The sequence below is a fragment of the Macaca fascicularis genome, chromosome 9, assembly GCF_037993035.2.
Source record: "Macaca fascicularis isolate 582-1 chromosome 9, T2T-MFA8v1.1".
Lineage (NCBI taxonomy): Eukaryota > Metazoa > Chordata > Mammalia > Primates > Cercopithecidae > Macaca > Macaca fascicularis.
In genome coordinates, this window is record NC_088383.1 from 33,223,407 (window position 1) to 33,241,377 (window position 17,971).

At 35.8% G+C, this 17,971-nt stretch overlaps 1 protein-coding gene across 3 annotated transcripts in view; it reads left to right on the plus strand.

Moving 5' to 3' along the window:
• The window catches only part of CCDC7 (coiled-coil domain containing 7), a 433,255-nt gene that overhangs the window by 26,808 nt on the left and 388,476 nt on the right, over nt 1–17,971 (plus strand). For all 3 annotated transcript variants that reach the window (XR_012417571.1, XM_065520519.2, XM_074001364.1), the window contains exons 9-10: nt 1,302–1,358; nt 12,937–13,012. Coding sequence is in view for 2 of the 3 variants with exons in the window: in XM_065520519.2 (XP_065376591.1) it covers nt 1,302–1,358; nt 12,937–13,012 (133 nt within the window). In the remaining variant the exon portion in view is untranslated. The remainder of the gene's footprint in view (nt 1–1,301; nt 1,359–12,936; nt 13,013–17,971) is intronic.

A 17,971-nucleotide genomic window follows, 5' to 3' on the forward strand; every position in this document is an offset into this window, starting at 1 on the left:
TGCTCACTGCAGCCTCAAACTCTTGGTCTCAGGCGATCCTTTCTGCTCAGCCTTTTGAGGTAGCTAGGACCACAGGCACAAGCCACTGAGGCCAGCTGATTTTTTTTTGTACACATGTAGGTCTCACTATGTTGCCCAGACTGGTCTTTAACTTCTGGCCTCAAGAGATCCTCCTACCTTGGGCTCCCAAAATGTTAGGATTACAGGCATGAGCCATTATGCCTAGCATGTTTGACTTTTATGGGGTTTCCTAAGTGTATTAACATTTTGAAACTTAAAGTAAAAAAATTTACAGTTATAAAATTATACAATGGTAAATTTAGATAATATTTAATAGTGAGTTTGATATTTTAATAAAAGTTTTTATTATGTTCCAGATTCTGGGAACATACAAAATGAATACAATGTGTATCCCCTGTGCAGACAACAATGTGGTTGTTACTTCCATAAAACTTACAGCTTAGTAAGGATACAAGTACATTGTCTAGCACGTTAGTACAGTGTTATGCATGATAAAGGCATGTGGAATTTGCATTGGGTCCACAGAAAGGAGCAATCTGTTCAACCTAAGGAGTTAGGAAGACTTTATGCAACTTTAAAGGGAGAATAGGATTTAGTAAAGTAAAGAAGGGAAATATTTGGTATTTTAAGAAGACAATAGCATGAACAAACAACATACATAGAGAATTACAACTGGATTGGTATTAGAGTAAGAAGCGATATATAGGGATGAAGTAACAGAGGGCCAGTCATAGTGGGAATGGATGCTCTGCTAAGGAGCTTAGACTTTTAAAAAAAATAATAAAGAATCATTGAAGATTTTTTGTAGGATTTAATTTTAGAGAAGTTTTTTCCTGACTGCACTGTAGAAGCTAGATTTGGGGACTAGGAGTAGGAAAGGGAAGTTATTATATCTTAGATGTGTGATAAATACCTATATTCAAAGACTAGTGAAAAGAAGAAGGGAGTCAGGTTTGAGAAATATTTACTTGAAAGTTGGTGACCGGATATAGAAGGAAGACTAGATAATGATGGTACAATCAACGAATATAAGCGAATACAAGAGCAAAAACAAGTTTTGGTGAGAAAGTGGTTTATAATCAGCTGTTACACACATTCTTTTAAATGTTACTATTTGTTGCCTGATTGGGAAGATCTGCAGTGTTGGCAGCTATTATTTTTTCAAAGTTTTCTTTCTTTTAATAAGTTCCTAAAATTAAAACAATAAAATTTAAACTCAATTAGTATATATAATTGCTGTTTGAAATTTATAGTGACAAATACACTTTTAATTATTTCAGAATTCATAGAAGCCCACTCAACTGATGAATTTAAAGGTGTTTCTGCAACAGAACCACGTAAGTTTCCATTCATTAAAGCATTATTGTGATAATAACCTCTGTTACATTAATTTCTATAATTTAAAGTAATAATTATTAGATTAACAGTGCAGACTCCCTGCCTTGGAGTTTGGAGCCATACAGTTGAGCTGGTTGTCAAGCAACTATTAAAATTCTTAGTTAAGGATATGTGTTATTGAAACTAGTTTTTTTTTTTTTTTTTGAGACAGAGTCTTGCTCTGTTGCCCAGGCTGGAGTGCAGTGGCATGATCTCAGCTCACTGCAACCTCTGCCTCCTGGGTTCAAGTGATTCTCGTCTCTCAGCCTCCCGAGTAGCTGGGATTACAGGCATGCACCACCACACCCAGCTAACTTTTATAACTTTTGTGTCTATCTATCTATCTATCTATCTATCTATCTATCTATCTATCTATCCATCCATCTATCTATCTATTTTTTTAGTAGAGAGAGTTTCACTATGTTGGCCAGGTTAGTCTCGAACTCCTGACCTCAGGTAATCTGCCTGCCTCAGCCTCCCAAAGTGTTGGGATTACAGACGTGAGCCATTGCGCCCGGCCTAGATTAATTTTTGAGGAGTGCATGTTAGTACATGGAATGGAGGATTATGAGTTGTGATTAGAACATAATACTGAAACGTTGGCAGGCCTTTGAGGTGTAGCAGTGACAAATTTAAGTAGTTTGTAGATTTTGTTACTAGGAATTATATCCACAAATGCTTTCACTGCAGATGAGTAGTTGTCAGTTCAGGAATATAAAGAGCTGCTAGAGCTTGTCTGTTAAGTTTATGACTACTTGTCAATAGAAGGGAGTTGTGATTAGAACATAATACTGAAACGTTGGCAGGCCTTTGAGGTGTAGCAGTGATAAATTTAAGTAGTTTGTAGATTTTGTTACTAGGAATTATATCCACAAATGCTTTCACTGCAGATGAGTAGTTGTCAGTTCAGGAATATAAAGAGCTGCTAGAGCTTGTCTGTTAAGTTTATGACTACTTGTCAATAACTTACTCATGTCTTAGGGCTGGAGAGAATTTTGAAATAATAGTGTAAAGCACACTGTGGAATACAGTTCAAAAGTAGAAAATAATGTTTGCTTGGAACAGGTTGCTGGGAATTCTGCCCTCTTTCAACTTCAGCTTTAAACCCAAACCTTGCCATGTTTAAACCAAGGACAGCTGCACATCTTACAGCACTCCCAAGTTCTGTAGAGATGTCTGATCGAAGAGAGGTCTGACTGACTAGGTGGGGTAGAAAGGTGTATAGAACTTTGGACTAGATAGTGAAAACCTCTGTATACATCAAGGGGAATCCGTTGTACATCTATGAACCTCTCAAGAGCTCTCTCTTTTTCTCTCTCTCAGTCTGTATGGTTGCCTTCCTTCTAATATTGTACCTTGGCTTCCACAAACACTGAACTTTGTTTCCTAAACTCAAGGCAACCAGTATGCTCTGAGTTCCCCTTCCCTATAGTGTGGACTGGCAATTCCAGACAGCAAATTGGGGTCATCACAGGGCCTTTCCACTTTATTACCATATATTCTGCTTTCACTGTTTTCCAATTTCTGAATACCACTGTTTCATGTATTTTTGTCCAGTATTTAAGTGGTTTAAGGTAGAAGAGTAATTCTGGTCCCTGATGCTCCATCATGGATGAAAGCAGAAATCCCTGTACTCACTCATAGTTTAATGGAATACATCTTCCAATCAGAAAACCACATTTCAAAAGGATAAAATATGGTTGAGATTTTACTCATGGTTCTAAAGGGGAGCAGAGGACAGAATTATATTGTGTAATATGGAGAAAATGCTTTGCAAATTCATAAGATCTTTTTCCAATGGCGGTTGTTTCAGTTTCTTAGCTCTATTAGTATAGACTTACTCTCTTTATTGCTGCGTTTTACTTGTTCACTATCATTTTCTTTTAAAAGTACCTCCTCTCTTCTTCTCTGGCCACACTTAATTCTCTCTTCCCTTCCTGTTTCCTAAATTCTATTAAATCTTATAGCCTGGCTGGCAAGACGGAAGCTACCTTTGTATTGCACTCTGGTTTTGCTTTTAGGTCACAATTTCATCTTGATGTTGCTTCATTTAATAGACTATTTTTTAGAGAAGTTTTAGGATCACAGAAAAATTGAACAGAAATTATAGAGAGTTCCCATTAGCGCACTCCCCCCACACCCCGCTTACTGCATAAAGCTTCCCCTATTATTAACATTTTGCATTAATGTGATGCATTTGTTATGGTTGATGAACCAATTTTGATACATTATTATTAACTACAGTCCATAGCATACATCTGGTTTGCTTTTTGCCTTGTACAGCTCAGTGGGTTTTGACAAATGTATCATGTCATGGATCCACCATTACAGTGTCACACAGAATAGTTTAATTGCCCTAAAAATCCCCTGTGTCCCACCTATTCACCTCTTCCTCCATCCACCTGAATCTCTGGAAACCACTAATCTGTTTATTTACTGTTTCGATAGTATTTCCTTTTCAAGAATGTTGTATATTTGATATTAGTCTTTCTTTTACCTAATAATGTACAGTTAAAGTTCCTCCATGTCTTTCAATAGTTTGACAGTTTATTTCTTTTTATTGCTGATAAATAATAAATTTATGGATTTACTACAATTTATCCATTTACCTGTGAAAGGGCATCTTGGTTGTTTCCATGTTACGGCAATTATAAATAAAGCTGCTATTAACGCTTTTGTGCACGTTTTTTTGTGGATGTAAGTTTTCAGCTCAATTGGGTAAACACAAAGCAGCATGACTGCTAAGTCATATAGTAAGAGTTGTTTAGCATTATAAGAAACTGCCAAATGAGCATGCAGAGGGGCTGTACCATTGTACATTCCCCCCTACAATTGAGGAGAATTCTTGTTGCTCCACATCTTTGTCAGCATTTAGAATTGACAGTGTTTGTGCTTTTAACCATTCTAATAGTTTTGTAGTGATATTTCATTGTTTTCATTTGCAATTCCATGATTATGCATGATGTTGAGCATCTTTTCATATGCTTATTTGCCATCTGTTTCATTTCTTTGGTGAGGTGCTCAGATCTTTTACCTATTTTAAAAATTGGGTTGTTTGTTTTCTTATTGTTGAGTTTTAAAAGTTCTTTTTATATTTTGGATACAAGCCTTGTATCAGATATGTGTTTGGCAAAGATATTCTCTCAGTCTGTGGCTTATCTTTTCATTCTTTTAGCAGTGTCTTTTGCAGAGCCAGAATAAAGTCAAACTTACCATTTTTTTTTAATTTCATGATTGTGCTTTAGGTGTTATATGTAAAAATTCACCTTCAGACTCAAAGTTACCTAGATCGTCTCTTCTACTGTCTTGTAAAAGTTTTATAGTTTTGCATTTTATAATTATGATCCATTTTGAGTTAATTTTTTTTTTTTTTTTTGAGACGAAGTCTCACTCTGTCGCTGGAGTGCAATGGTGCCATCTCGGCTCACTGCAACCTCTGCCTCCCCATTCAAGCGATTCTTCTGCCTCAGCCTCCCTAGCAGCTGGGACCACAGGCATGCGCCACCATGCCCGGCAAACTTTTGTATTTTTAGTAGAGATGGAGTTTCACCATGTTGGTCAGGCTGGTCTCGAACTCCTGACCTCGTGATCTGCCTACCTCAGCCTCCCATAGTACTGGGATTACAGGCGTGAGCCACTGTGCCTGATCCATTTTGAGTTAATTTTTGTGAGAGGTGTAAAGTCTGTGTCTAGATTCATTATTTATTATTACTATTTTTTGCATTTGGATGTCCAGTTGTTTCAGCATCATTTGTTGAGAAGACTACTCTTTCTTCATGGAGTTGCCTTTGTTCCTTTGCCAAAGATCAGTTCTGTATATTTGTGAGTCTATTTCTGGGCTTTTTATTCTGTTTGCTTGTCTGTCTATTTTGGCAGTGCTACATGTCTTGATTACTTTAGCTTTTAGTAAGTATTGAAGTTGGGTAGTGTCAGTCCTCCAATTTGTTGTTCTTCAACATTGTGTTGATTTCTCTGGGTCTATTGCCTTTCCATATAAACTTTGGAAATAATTTGTTGGTATCCAAAAAATACCTTGCTGGAATTTTGATTGAGATTGCATTGAATCTATGGATTAAATGGACAAGAACTTGTATCTTAACAATATTGTATCTTTCATTCTATGAACATGAAATCTCTCTCCATTTATTTAGATCTTACTTGCTTTCTTTCATCAGAGTAATGAACTTTTCCTCATATAGATCTTGTACATATTTTCTTTTAGATTTACACTGAAGTGTTGAAATTTCAGTGCTACTATAAATTGTGTTAATATCTATAATTTAAAATTCAAATAGTTCGTTTCTGGTATATAGGAAAGCAATTGCAATTAACTTTTGTGTCCTATACATTTGCAATAATTGTTTATTACTGGATATTGGTGATTCTTTGAGATTTTCTATAGAGACAGTCACATTATCTAACAGACAGTGCTACTTCTTCCTTCTGATTTTCTTATCTTACATTATTGCATTAGCTAGGACTTCCAGTATGATGTTAAATAGCATGGTGAAAATGGGCATGCTTACCTTCTTCCTGATCTTAGGGAGGAAGCATTTAGGATTTCACTATTAAGTATGATGTTAGCTGTAAACTTTTTGTAGATTTTTTTTATCAAACTGAGGAAGCTTACTTCTATTTTATTTATAATTTACAAAGAGTTTTTTAAAATTATGGATAGGTGTTAGATTTTGTCAAATACTTTTTCTGCATTTATTGATATGATCATATGATTTTTCTTCTTTAGCATGTAGATTACATTAATTGATTTTTGATTATTGGACCAGCCTTACATACCTGGAATAACCCATTTGGTTGTGTTGTGTAGTTCTTTCTATACATTTATGTATGTGATTTGCTAATGTTTTGTTGAGGATTTTCATACATGTATTCATGAAAGATATTCATCTATAGTTTTCTTTTCTTGTGATGTCTTTGTCCGGCTTTGGTATTGGAGTGATACTGGCCTCATAGAACGAGTCAGGAAATGTTCCCTATGTTTCTATTTTCTGGAAGAGATCATAAAGAATTGGCATAATTTCTTAGTTAAATGTTTGGTAGAATTTGCCAAGTGAAACCATCTGAGCATAGTACCTGCTGTTTTGGAAGGTTATTAATTATTGATTCAATTTCTTTTATATATGCCTATTCATAATGTCAATTTCTCCTTTGTGAGTTTTGGTAGATTGTGAATTTCCAAGAATTTGTCCATATAATTTAAATTATCAAATTCATTAGCATAAGTTATTTATAGTATTTGTTTATTGTCCCTTTATGCCCATGTGGTCAGTAGTGATGGTCCCTCTTTCTTTTTTGCAAATAGTAATAATTTTATTTCTTGCTTTCCTATTTGGATACCTTTTATTTCTTTCCTTGCTTAATTGCTCTAGCTAGGAATTCCAGCACTATGTTGAATAGAAGTGGCAAGAATGAGCATCTTTATCTTGTTCTTCATCTTAGAGGAAAATCTTCCAACTTTTCACTGTTGACTGTGTAGCTGTGGGCTTGTGATAGTTGGCCATTATTGTTTTGAGGTACATTCCTTCTGTATCTAATTTGTTATTTTTGTCAGGAAAGAATGTTGAATTTTTTCAAATGCTTTTTCCCATATATTGAGATGATCATGTGATTTTTTTATTCTATTAATATGGTATATCACATTTATTTGCATATTTGAATCATCTTTGCGCCCCAGGGATAAGTCCCACTTGGTCATAGTGAATGATTCTTTTAATGTGCTGTAAATTCAGTTTGCTAGTATTTTGTTAAAGATATTTGTATCCATATTCATCAGAGATGTTGGACTGTGTTTTCTTTTCTCATAGTGTCTTTGTCTGGCTTTGGTATTAGGGTAATACTAACCTTGTAAAATAGTTCAGAAGTACTACTTCCTCTTCAAGATTTTGGAAGAATTCGAGAAGGATTCTACTAGTTCTTTAAATGTTGGGTAGAATTAGGCCATAAAACCATCAGGTCCTGGTTTTTTCTTTTTTTTTTTAAATGGGGGATTTTATCACTGAGTCAGTCTTCTTACTAATTACTAGTCTGTTCAGACTTTCTGTTTTTTCATGATTTAGTCTTGGTGGGTTGTATGTGTCTATGAATTATCCAGTTATTTTAAGGTATCTAATTTGTGGGTGTATAAATGTTCACAGTAGTCTTTATCCTTTGTATTTTTGTGGTATCTGTTATTATGTCTCTTCTTTCTTTTCCGATGTTACTTGAGTCTTGCTCTGTTTTCTTAGTCTAGCTAAAGTCTTGTCAATTATGTTTATCTTTTCAAAAAACCAACTCTTAGTTTTGTTGAACTTTTCTATGATTTTTCTAGTCTCTATTTTATGTACTTCTGCTCTAATCTTTTATTTCCTTCCTTTTACTAACTTGGGCTCAGTTTGTTCTTTTTCTAGTTCCTTGAAGTGTGACATTACATTATTGGAGCTCTTTTTTTCTTTTTTTAATGTATACTTTGTTTATTTATTTATTTGGAGACAGGGTCTTGCTCTGTTGTCCAGGCTGGAGTACAGTGGTATGATCATAACTCACTCCAACCTCAAACTCCTCGCCTTAAGTGATTCTCTCACTTAGCCTCCTTAGTAGCTGATATTGCAAGTGTGGGACACTGTGCCCAGCTTTAATGTAGATTTTTATTGCTATAATCTCCCTTTTAATAACTGCTTTTGCTGCATCACATAAATTTTGGTATGTTTCCATTTTTGTGTGTTGTGAGATATTTTTTGATTTCTTTTTGAATTTCTTTTTGACCCATTGTTCAGGAGTATGTTAATTTCCACATATTTGTAAATCTTTCAATTTTTCTTCTGTTATTTATTTCTAGTTTCATGCCACTGTGATTGGGAAATACCTGATATGATTTTAGTCTCCTTAAATTTTATAAGACTTACTGGCCTCAAGATCTGTCCTTTAGAATATTCCATTTGCACTTGAGAAAGTTCTATATTCTCCTGCTGTTAAATGAAATATCTCGTATATGTTTGTTAGGTCCATTGGTGTAAAGTGTAGTTAAAATGTAAGGCTTCCTTATTTGTTTTCTGTCTGGATGATTTGTTCATTATTGAATGTAGAATACTGAAGGCCTCTGCTATTATGGTATTGCTGTCTATCTCTTTCTTCAGATTTATTAATATTTGCTTTATATATTTAGGTGTTGCAGTGTTGGGTGTGTATATATTTGTTATATTCTCTTGAGCTTTTTTCATTATATAATAACCTTCTTTGTCTCTTGTGACTGTTTTTGACTCAAAGTATCTGGTCTGATGTAAGTTTAGCCACACCTGCTCATTTATTGGTTTCTAATTTCATGGAATACCTATTTACATCCCTTCACTTTTATTCTGTGAGTAAGCAGCATGTAGTCTTGTTTTTTAATTTATTCAGCCTTTCTATGTCTTTGAATTGAATAATTTGATCCATTTACTTTTAAGTTACCTTTAATAAATAAGGACTTACTATTGCCATTCTGTTAATTGCTTTTTAGCTGTTTCGTAGATCCTTTGTTCTTTTATTCCCTGTTTGCTATCTTCTTTTGTGATTTGTTGATATACTTTTACTCCCCTCTAAGCATTTTATGTTTTTGATGTCATAATTCACATATTTTATATTGTGTACACCTTAGGAAATTATTGTAGCTATAGGTATTTTGTTTGTCTTTTACCCTTTATTCTGTAGACATAAGTGATTTACAGACTACTGTTACAATATTATAGTATGTAATTTTACTATATACATACTTTAACCAGTGAGTTTTATACTTTCATATATATTTGTGTTACTACTTAGTGTCCTTTCATTTCAGATTGAAGAGCTCCCTTTATCATTTCTGTAAGGCAAGCCTGATGATGATGAACTCTCTGAGCTTTTGTTTGTCAGAGAAAGTATCACTCCTTCATTTTTTAGACTAACTTTTTTGGGGAAAGTATTCTTGGTTGGCAGCTTTTTTTCTTGAAGAACTTTGAAAATATCTTCTTACTCTCTCTTAGACTGCAAAATTTTCACTGAGAAAACTGCTGTAGCCCTGTGGGGATTCTCTCTGTGTGAGAAAGCTCTTTTCTCTCTTGCTTTCAGGATTCTCTTTTTGTTTTTAATTTTTGACGGTTTGGTTATAATATGTTTTGGTGAAATATTCTTTTGGGTTGTACCTGTTTGGAGACTTTTTATCTTTCTGAATGTTTATATCCTTCCCCATATTCAGGACATTTTGAGCCATTATTTCTTCATATAAGCTTTTCCCCCTTTTTCTCTTCTTCTTTTTTAATTCCTATAATGTAAATGATAACACTCTTGATGCTGTCCCGTAAATCCTGTAGGCTTTATTTATTTATTTTATTTTTCAGAATTAAAAAATTTAAATTTTTGTATATTTAGAGGAGATAACTTCAGATTTCTTACATGTATATGTTGTGTCGTGGTGAAGTCTGGGCTTTTAGTGTACCCATCACCTGAATAGTGAACATTGTTTCCAATAGGTAATAGCCTTTAAAATTCCTTTGTATTCTTTATTCTTTTTTTCCTAACTGTATATTTTCAAATAACGTTCTTTAAGTTTACAGATTCTTTCTTCTCCTTGATGAATTATATAGTTGACATATTTTTTGACTTATCTTTTGTAATTTTAATTGTATTAATTATATTCTTTGGCAGCAGAATTTCTGTTTGGTTTTTCTTTATGATTTCCATCATTCTGCTAAACTTCTCATTTTGTTAGTGTGTTGTTTTTCTGATTTTTGTTGTCTATCGGTGTTTTCTTATAACTTACTGAGCTTCCTTAAAACTAGTATTTGAATATTTTGTCAGATATTGATAGAGTCACTGCTTCTAGACTTTATGGACTAGTTTTATATGAAAAGATCTTCACCTATGGGGTGGTTGTGAGTACACTAGCTGGGTGGGATGTGGCAATTCAGGATCCAGTGAGGATGTGGCAGTTTAGTGTCCATGTAGCTTTTTTGGCTGTGGTTGATGTGGGTAAAAATTTCAGCGGTGTGCAGTGGCCAAGGCCATAGGTATCTGCAACAGTGGCAAAGCCTGACAGAATTCTTCTGATCTCTTTTACTTCCCTAAGGGAAATTGTGGCAGAGGTGATACCTCTTTGTTCTGGGTTTGGCTTGTGGGTGTGCTTGTAGTGACAATGGTACCAATGTCTGATGCATGATACCTGTGGAGTGGTCAAGAAGCTTGGATCTGGGAGCACAGGTATGTATGGATTGACAGTGGCTTTCAGGTCCAGATGCTAGTGTGTGCAAGTCTACTGCTGCTCTGAGGACTGTGATATGGATATCCCTGCTGCATTAATGGTTCTGGTGTCTAGAATGCAGGCACTTGTTGAGTGGTTGCAGAGCCACATTCTGGAATGTGGTCACACCTGGAGAGCAACAGTTGCTCTGGGGCCTTGGGTGTGGGCTAGCTTGTTGTGGTGGTAGCTCTGATGTCTGACGCATGTGCAGTCAGAGTCTCAAAGAGTTGCAGCAGAGCTGAGGTTACAGCCCGCATGTGTACTGAGAGACTGCAGCTTCAGGGCCCTGGGCAAGGCTAGCATGTAAAGCCAGCGGCTCTGGTGACTATATTATACATGTGCATGGTGCAGCCTCAGAGATGTGGACTGAAATGTGAACACATGCAGAACAACAGTGGTTCCAGGATTGAGCTGTGGCTTAGCTCACTGTGGCAGTGGCTCAGATACCTGGAGCATAGGATTCATAGAGGAGTGGCAGAGCTAGGGTTCATTGCGCAGGCTGGTGCAGAGTGAGCATGCCTGTATGGCCTGGGATGGGGCTAGCCTTCAGTGAAAGTGGCTCTGGTGTCTGAGGCATGGGAGTGCATGATGCAGCCTTCTAGCAAGTGCTGGAGCCTGGGAACATATGGAAAGATTGTGACTCTGTGGTCTGGGTCACCCATGGAATTGGGGCATGGTGGCTTTGGTCCTGGGTTGGCAAAACAGTGACTCCTTCTTGGTGGTGGATGGAGCAACATTTTTCTTATCTGGGGGTTTAATGGTGGCAGTGGTTAGTAGTTATGTTAGTGGTGAGAGCTGTCAGTGTTCTCTGTAGAGCAGGCTACTAGAACCATGGTGGGACCTGTGGTTCCTGCACTATTCCTCATTCCTTGCCGTCTCCAGATGTCTCTGGTATGCTGATCTCCTCAGCTATCCTGTCTGTGTGGTTATTCTCCATTTTTTTCTGCTTTACTATCTTGCTGCAGCTTCTTTGAGACTTTGAGCCCTACCAAGGCCACTTTCATCCATGGATAGCTGTCTAGTGGTTGTTTTTTTAGGGGGGAGATGAAGACTGTTATCTCCTACTTTCTCATCTTGCTAATGTCATTTTGTGTTCTTCCTTTTTTTCCCCCAGGACTGTTTTCTAATGGCTTTTTCTTCTTTCTGGGGACTGAATTTTCAAATTGTAACTGAAATAAGAGTTGATGTTCCTTGTAGTCCTTTACCATATTTAGGGCAGAATTTAAAATTATCTCATATGCTATGATCAGATTACTCTTAAAATATTATTTTATTTTGGCCGGGAGCAGTGGCTTACGCCTGTAATCCCAGCACTTTGGGAGGCCGAGACGGGCTGATCATGAGGTCAGGAGATTGAGACCATCCTGGCTAACATGGTGAAACCCCGTCTCTACTAAAAATACAAAAGAATTAGCTGGGCGTGGTGGTGGGCACCTGTAGTCCCAGCTACTTGGGAGGCTGAGGCAGGAGAATGGCGTGAACCTGGGAGGTGGAGCTTGCAGTGAGCCGAGATTGCACCACTGTACTACAGCCTGGGTGACAGAACGAGACTCTGTCTCAAAAAAAAAAAGAAAAAATATAATTAATGTTTAGGAATTGTTGTATGCTTCTATGTTATTTAATATTTTCTTTGTGTCATGTCTTGTTTATCTAGCAGAAAAGTTAGTGCAGGGACTGTCTTCTGTCATATACTTTTTATGTCACAAGATTGAAGAGTCTTGTGGTACTACCCGAATAGTTCATTGATTATTGTAGATCCTTATTATGTTGGTTCTCCTTTAAGTAGCATCTTGGGTTCTCTTTTGGGTTCTTTGATACAGTTGTAAAGCTTAGTAGGTTAGCTGGATCCTTCCCATAGACCTTATTGACTTAGCAACATCAACTAAAGCAGTTCTCTTTTAATATCCTGGAGTCCCTCTGATATGCCATATCATAAGAAGGTCACATACATTGGACATTAATCCAGTTGTCTTTTACTAGATATATCGTATTGATCAAGTTATGTAACCTCTCTGAGCCTGAACTTCTTTATTTGAAAATTATGACAGTGTCTTATTTTTTAGATTATTTTAAGAATAAGAGAATGCAATATAACATGATGATTTGCACATAATAGGTATTTAATAAAATAGTAGCTATGTTCCTCATAAGCATTCTGTAGCCTCATGTAGCCCTGCTAGCCACTCTTTATGTTTTTTTAGCTTTCACATCTATAGCAGTTGTATTTAGCATAGAGCTATAACTTCAGCTATTTATAAAACCTTTAACATTTTTGACTTTTTAAATAATAGAAACTGCTCATTCAATGACTAATCGATTTAATACCATGTTGAAAGTATTTGAAAACCAGGCAAATATGTTGGAGAGGTAAGCATTTTTTATTTTTGCATTTTATTTTTCTATTTTAAAAAAAAGACAGATAAAATTGTATTTTTCCATATGTAATATGCTTATTGATAAAAGTTAGTATGTATTTATTGCAGAAATATTGAAAACATAAAGAAGAAAATAATGCCTCTGTCAACAAATTTAGAATTTCTTATATCAATTTTTATGATTTTATGTATGTATAATGTTTAAATGGAAAATTATAAACATAGAGAATGTAAAATGAAATGTAAAATATGTGCTATGGGAAAATAGTATGTTGGTTTCTCAAAAAATTAAAAACAGAATTACCATATGATTCAGCAATTTCACTTCTGGGCATGTATACCCCAAAATTGAAAACAAGAGTGTTGAAGAGATATTTGTACATCCATGTTCATTGCAGCATTATTCACAGCAGCCAAAAGATGGAAGCAACCCACACGTGCAACAATGAATAAATGGATAAACAAAATGTGGCATATACATACAATGAAATTATTATTGAGTCTTAAAAAGAAAGGAAATTCTGATGCATGGTACAACATGGATGAACCCTGAGGACATTCTGCTAAGTATAATAAGCCAGCCACAAAAAAGACAAATGCAATTATTCCTCTTGGATGAGGTATCTAGAGCAGTGTCAAATTCATAGACACAGAAGACAGAATGATGTTTTCCAGGGGGTGCAGGAGGGGGAAATGGGGAGTTATTGTTTGATGCACACAAAGCTTCAGTTTTACATGAGGAGAAGAGTTCTGGAGATTGGTTGTAAAATAGTGTAAAGTTACCTAACACTGCTGAACTATACACTTAAAATAGTTAAGATGGTAAATTTTATGTTATATGTATTTTTCCATAGGTAAAAAATTAAAAGTTACAATGATACAAAATGTAGTTTGTGAATATTTTTTCACCTGTAAACTCATATAATTTCTTTTTAAAATAAATGTTTTATTTTTTTAAAATTTATTATTATTATTATTATACTTTAAGTTCTAGGATACATGTGCATAACATGCAGGTTTGTTACATATGTATACTTGTGCCATGTTGGTGTGCTGCACCCATCAACTCGTCAGCACCCATCAACTCCTCATTTACATCAGGTATAACTCCCAGTGCAATCCCTCCTCCCTCCCCGCTCCCCATGATAGGCCCTGGTGTGTGATGTTCCCCTTCCCGAGTCCAAGTGATCTCATTGTTCAGTTCCCACCTATGAGTGAGAACACGCGGTGTTTGGTTTTCTGTTTTTGCGGTAGTTTGCTGAGAATGATGGTTTCCAGCTGCATCCATGTCCCTACAAAGGACACAAACTCATTCTTTTTTATGGCTGCATAGTATTCCATGGTGTATATGTGCCACATTTTCTTAATCCAGTCTGTCACTGATGGACATTTGGGTTGATTCCAAGTCTTTGCTATTGTGAATAGTGCCGCAATAAACATACGTATGCATGTGTCTTTATAGCAGCATGATTTATAATCGTTTGGGTATATACCCAGTAATGGGATGGCTGGGTCATATGGTACTTCTAGTTCTAGATCCTTGAGGAATCGCCATACTGTTTTCCATAATGGTTGAACTAGTTTACAATCCCACCAACAGTGTAAAACACTGAAACTGGATCCTTTCCTTATTCTTTATGCGAAAATTAATTCAAGATGGATTAGAGACTTAAATGTTAGATCTAATACCATAAAAACCCTAGAAGAAAACCTAGGTAATACCATTCAGGACATAGGCATGGGCAAGGACTTCATGTCTAAAACACCAAAAGCAATGGCAACAAAAGCCAAAATTGACAAATGGGATCTAATTAAACTAAAGAGCTTCTGCACAGCAAAAGAAACTACCATCAGAGTGAACAGGCAACCTACAGAATGGGAGAAAATTTTTGCAATCTACTCATCTGACAAAGGGCTAATATCCAGAACCTACAAAGAACTCAAACAAATTTACAAGAAAAAACAAACAACCCCATCAAAAAGTGGGCAAAGGATATGAACAGACATTTCTCAAAAGAAGACATTCATACAGCCAACAGACACATGAAAAAATGTTTTTTTTTTAATTGGCAAAATTATATATATTTATGGTATAAAATGTGATGTTTTTCTGTGTGCATACTTTTTGGAATGGCTAAATCAAGCTATGTAACAGACCCCAAATCCTCACATATATATCTTTTTTTTCTGGTGAAAACACTTAAAAACTACTCTCTTAGAAACTTTCCCTTTGTCTAGCTGCAATTTTGTACCCTTTGACTAATATCTCTCCATTTTTTTCCAACCCCAGCCTCTGGTAACCTGCATTCTGTTCTCTATTTCCTTGAGTTTGACTTTTTCTGGTTCTACATATAAGTGAGATCATGCAGTAATTGTCTTTCTGTACCTGACTTCTTAGCGTAATGTCCTTCAGTTTCATCCGTGTTGTTACAGATGACAGGATTTCCTTCTTTTTTAAGGCTGGATAAGAGATATATATATCTTTCACATGTTCTTTATTTGTATCTTTATCTATTTTTACATTTAGGGACACTTAGGTTGATTCCATATTGTAGTTATTGTGAATAATACTGCAGTGAACATGGGAGTATAGGTATCTACTCAACATGATTTATCCCATTTCCTTTAGATGTATACTGAGAAGTGGAATTGCTTGGTCATATGGTAGTTCTATTTTTATTTTTTTTTTTGAAGAATCTCCATACTGTTTTCCATAAAGCTGTACTAATTTACATTCTCACTAACATTGTGTAAGAGTTCCCTTTTCTCCACATTCTTGCCAGTACTTATATTTTTTCTTTTTGATAGTAGCCATTTTTTTGATAACAGGTGTGAGGTAATATTACCTGGTGGTTTAAATTTACTTTTCCTTGATGATTAGTGATGTTGAACATTTTTTTCATATACCCTGTTGACCATTCATATATCTTTTTTTTGAGAAATATCAAGCCATTTGTCCATTTTTAAATGGGGTTATTTGTTTTCTTGTAGTTGAGTTGAGCTCCTTTTACATCTTGGATATTAAACTCTTATCAGATGTATGGTTTGCAAATATTTTCTCCCATTACATAGGTTGTATCTTCATTCCATCGATTGTTTCCTTTGCTCTGAAGAAACTATTTAACTTGATGCAGTCCCATTTGTCTATTTTTGCTTTTGTTACCCGTGCTTTTGGGGTCATATAAAAAAATCTTTTCCAAGACCAATGTCGAGAAGTTTTCACCCTGTTTTCTTCAAGTAGTTTTACAGTTTCAGGTTTTACATTTAAGTTTTTAATTCATTTTGGGTCTATTTTTGTATATGGGGTAAGATAAGGACCTATTTTCATTCTTCTGCAGTCTGTCCAACACAATTTATTGAAGAGACATTCTTTTCCTAATTATGTGTTTTTGGACATTTGTCAAAGATCAGTTGACCATATATATGTGAATTTATTTCTGGGCTCTCTCTTCTGTTCCATTGGCTATGTCTGTTTTTTTTTTTTTTTTTTTTTTTCCATTTTTTAAATTGTACTTTAAGTTCTGGGGTACATGTTCAGAACGTGCAGGTTTGTCACATAGGTATACATGTGCCATGGTGGTTTGCTGCACCCATCAACCTGTCATCTACATTAGGTATTTCTCCCCCACCCCGTGATAGGCCCTGGTGTGTGATGTTCCCCTCCCTGTGTCCATGTATTCTCATTGTTCAACTCCCACTTATGAGTGAGAACATGTGGTGTTTGGTTTTCTGTTCCTGGGCTAGTTTGCTGAGAATGATGGTTTCCAGCTTCATCCATGTCCCTGCAAAGGACATGATCTCATCCTTTTTTATGGCTGCATAGTATTCCATGGTGTATATGTACCACATTTTCTTTATCCAGTGTATCACTGATGGGCATTTGGGTTGGTTCCAAGTCTTTGCCATTGTGAACAGTGCTGCAATAACATATGTGTGCATGTGTTTTAATAGTAGAACGATTTATAATTCTTTGGGTATATACCCAGTAATGGGATTGCTGGGTCAAATGGTATTTCTAGTTCTAGATTCTTGAGGAATCACCACACTGTCTTCTGTAATGGTTGAACTAGTTTACACTCCCACCAACAGTGTAAAAGTGTTCCTGTTTCTCCGCATCGTCTCCAGCATCTGTTGTTTCCTGACTTTTTAATGATTGCCATTCTAACTGGCGTGAGATGGTATCTCATTGTGGTTTTAATTTGCGTTTCTCTAATAACCAGTGATGATGAGCATATATTTATAAGTTTGTTGGCTGCATAAATGTCTTGAGAAGTATCTGTTCCTATTCTTCACCCACTTTTTGATGGGGTTTTTTTTCCTTGTAAATTTGTTTAAATTCTTTGTAGATTCTGGATATTAGCCCTTTGTAAAATGGATAGACTGCAAAAATTTTCTCCCATTCTGTAGGTTACCTGTTCACCCTAATGATAGTTTCTTTTGCTGTGCAGAAGCTCTTTAGTTTAATTAGATCCCATTTGTCAATTTTGGCTTTTGTTGCCATTGCTTTTGGTGTTTTAGACATGAAGTCTTTGCCCATGCCTATGTCCTGAATGGTATTGCCTAGGTTGTCTTCTAGGGTTTTTATGGTTTTCAGTCTTACGTTTAAGTGTCTAATCCATCTTGAGTTAATTTTTGTATAAGGTGTAAGGAAGGGATCCAGTTTCAGCTTTCTGCATATGGCTAGCCAGTTTTCCCAACACCATTTATTAAATAGGAAATCTTTTCCCCACTGCTTGTTTTTGTCAGGTTTGTCAAAGATCAGATGGTTGTAGATGTGTGGTGTTATTTCTGAGGCCCCTGTTCTGTTCCATTGGTCTATATCTCTGTTTTGGTACGTACGATGCTGTTTTGGTTACTATAGCCTTGTAGTATAGTTTGAAGTCAGGTAGCGTGATTTCTCCAGCCTTGTTCTTGTTGCTTAGGATTATCTTGACTATGAAGGCACTTTTTT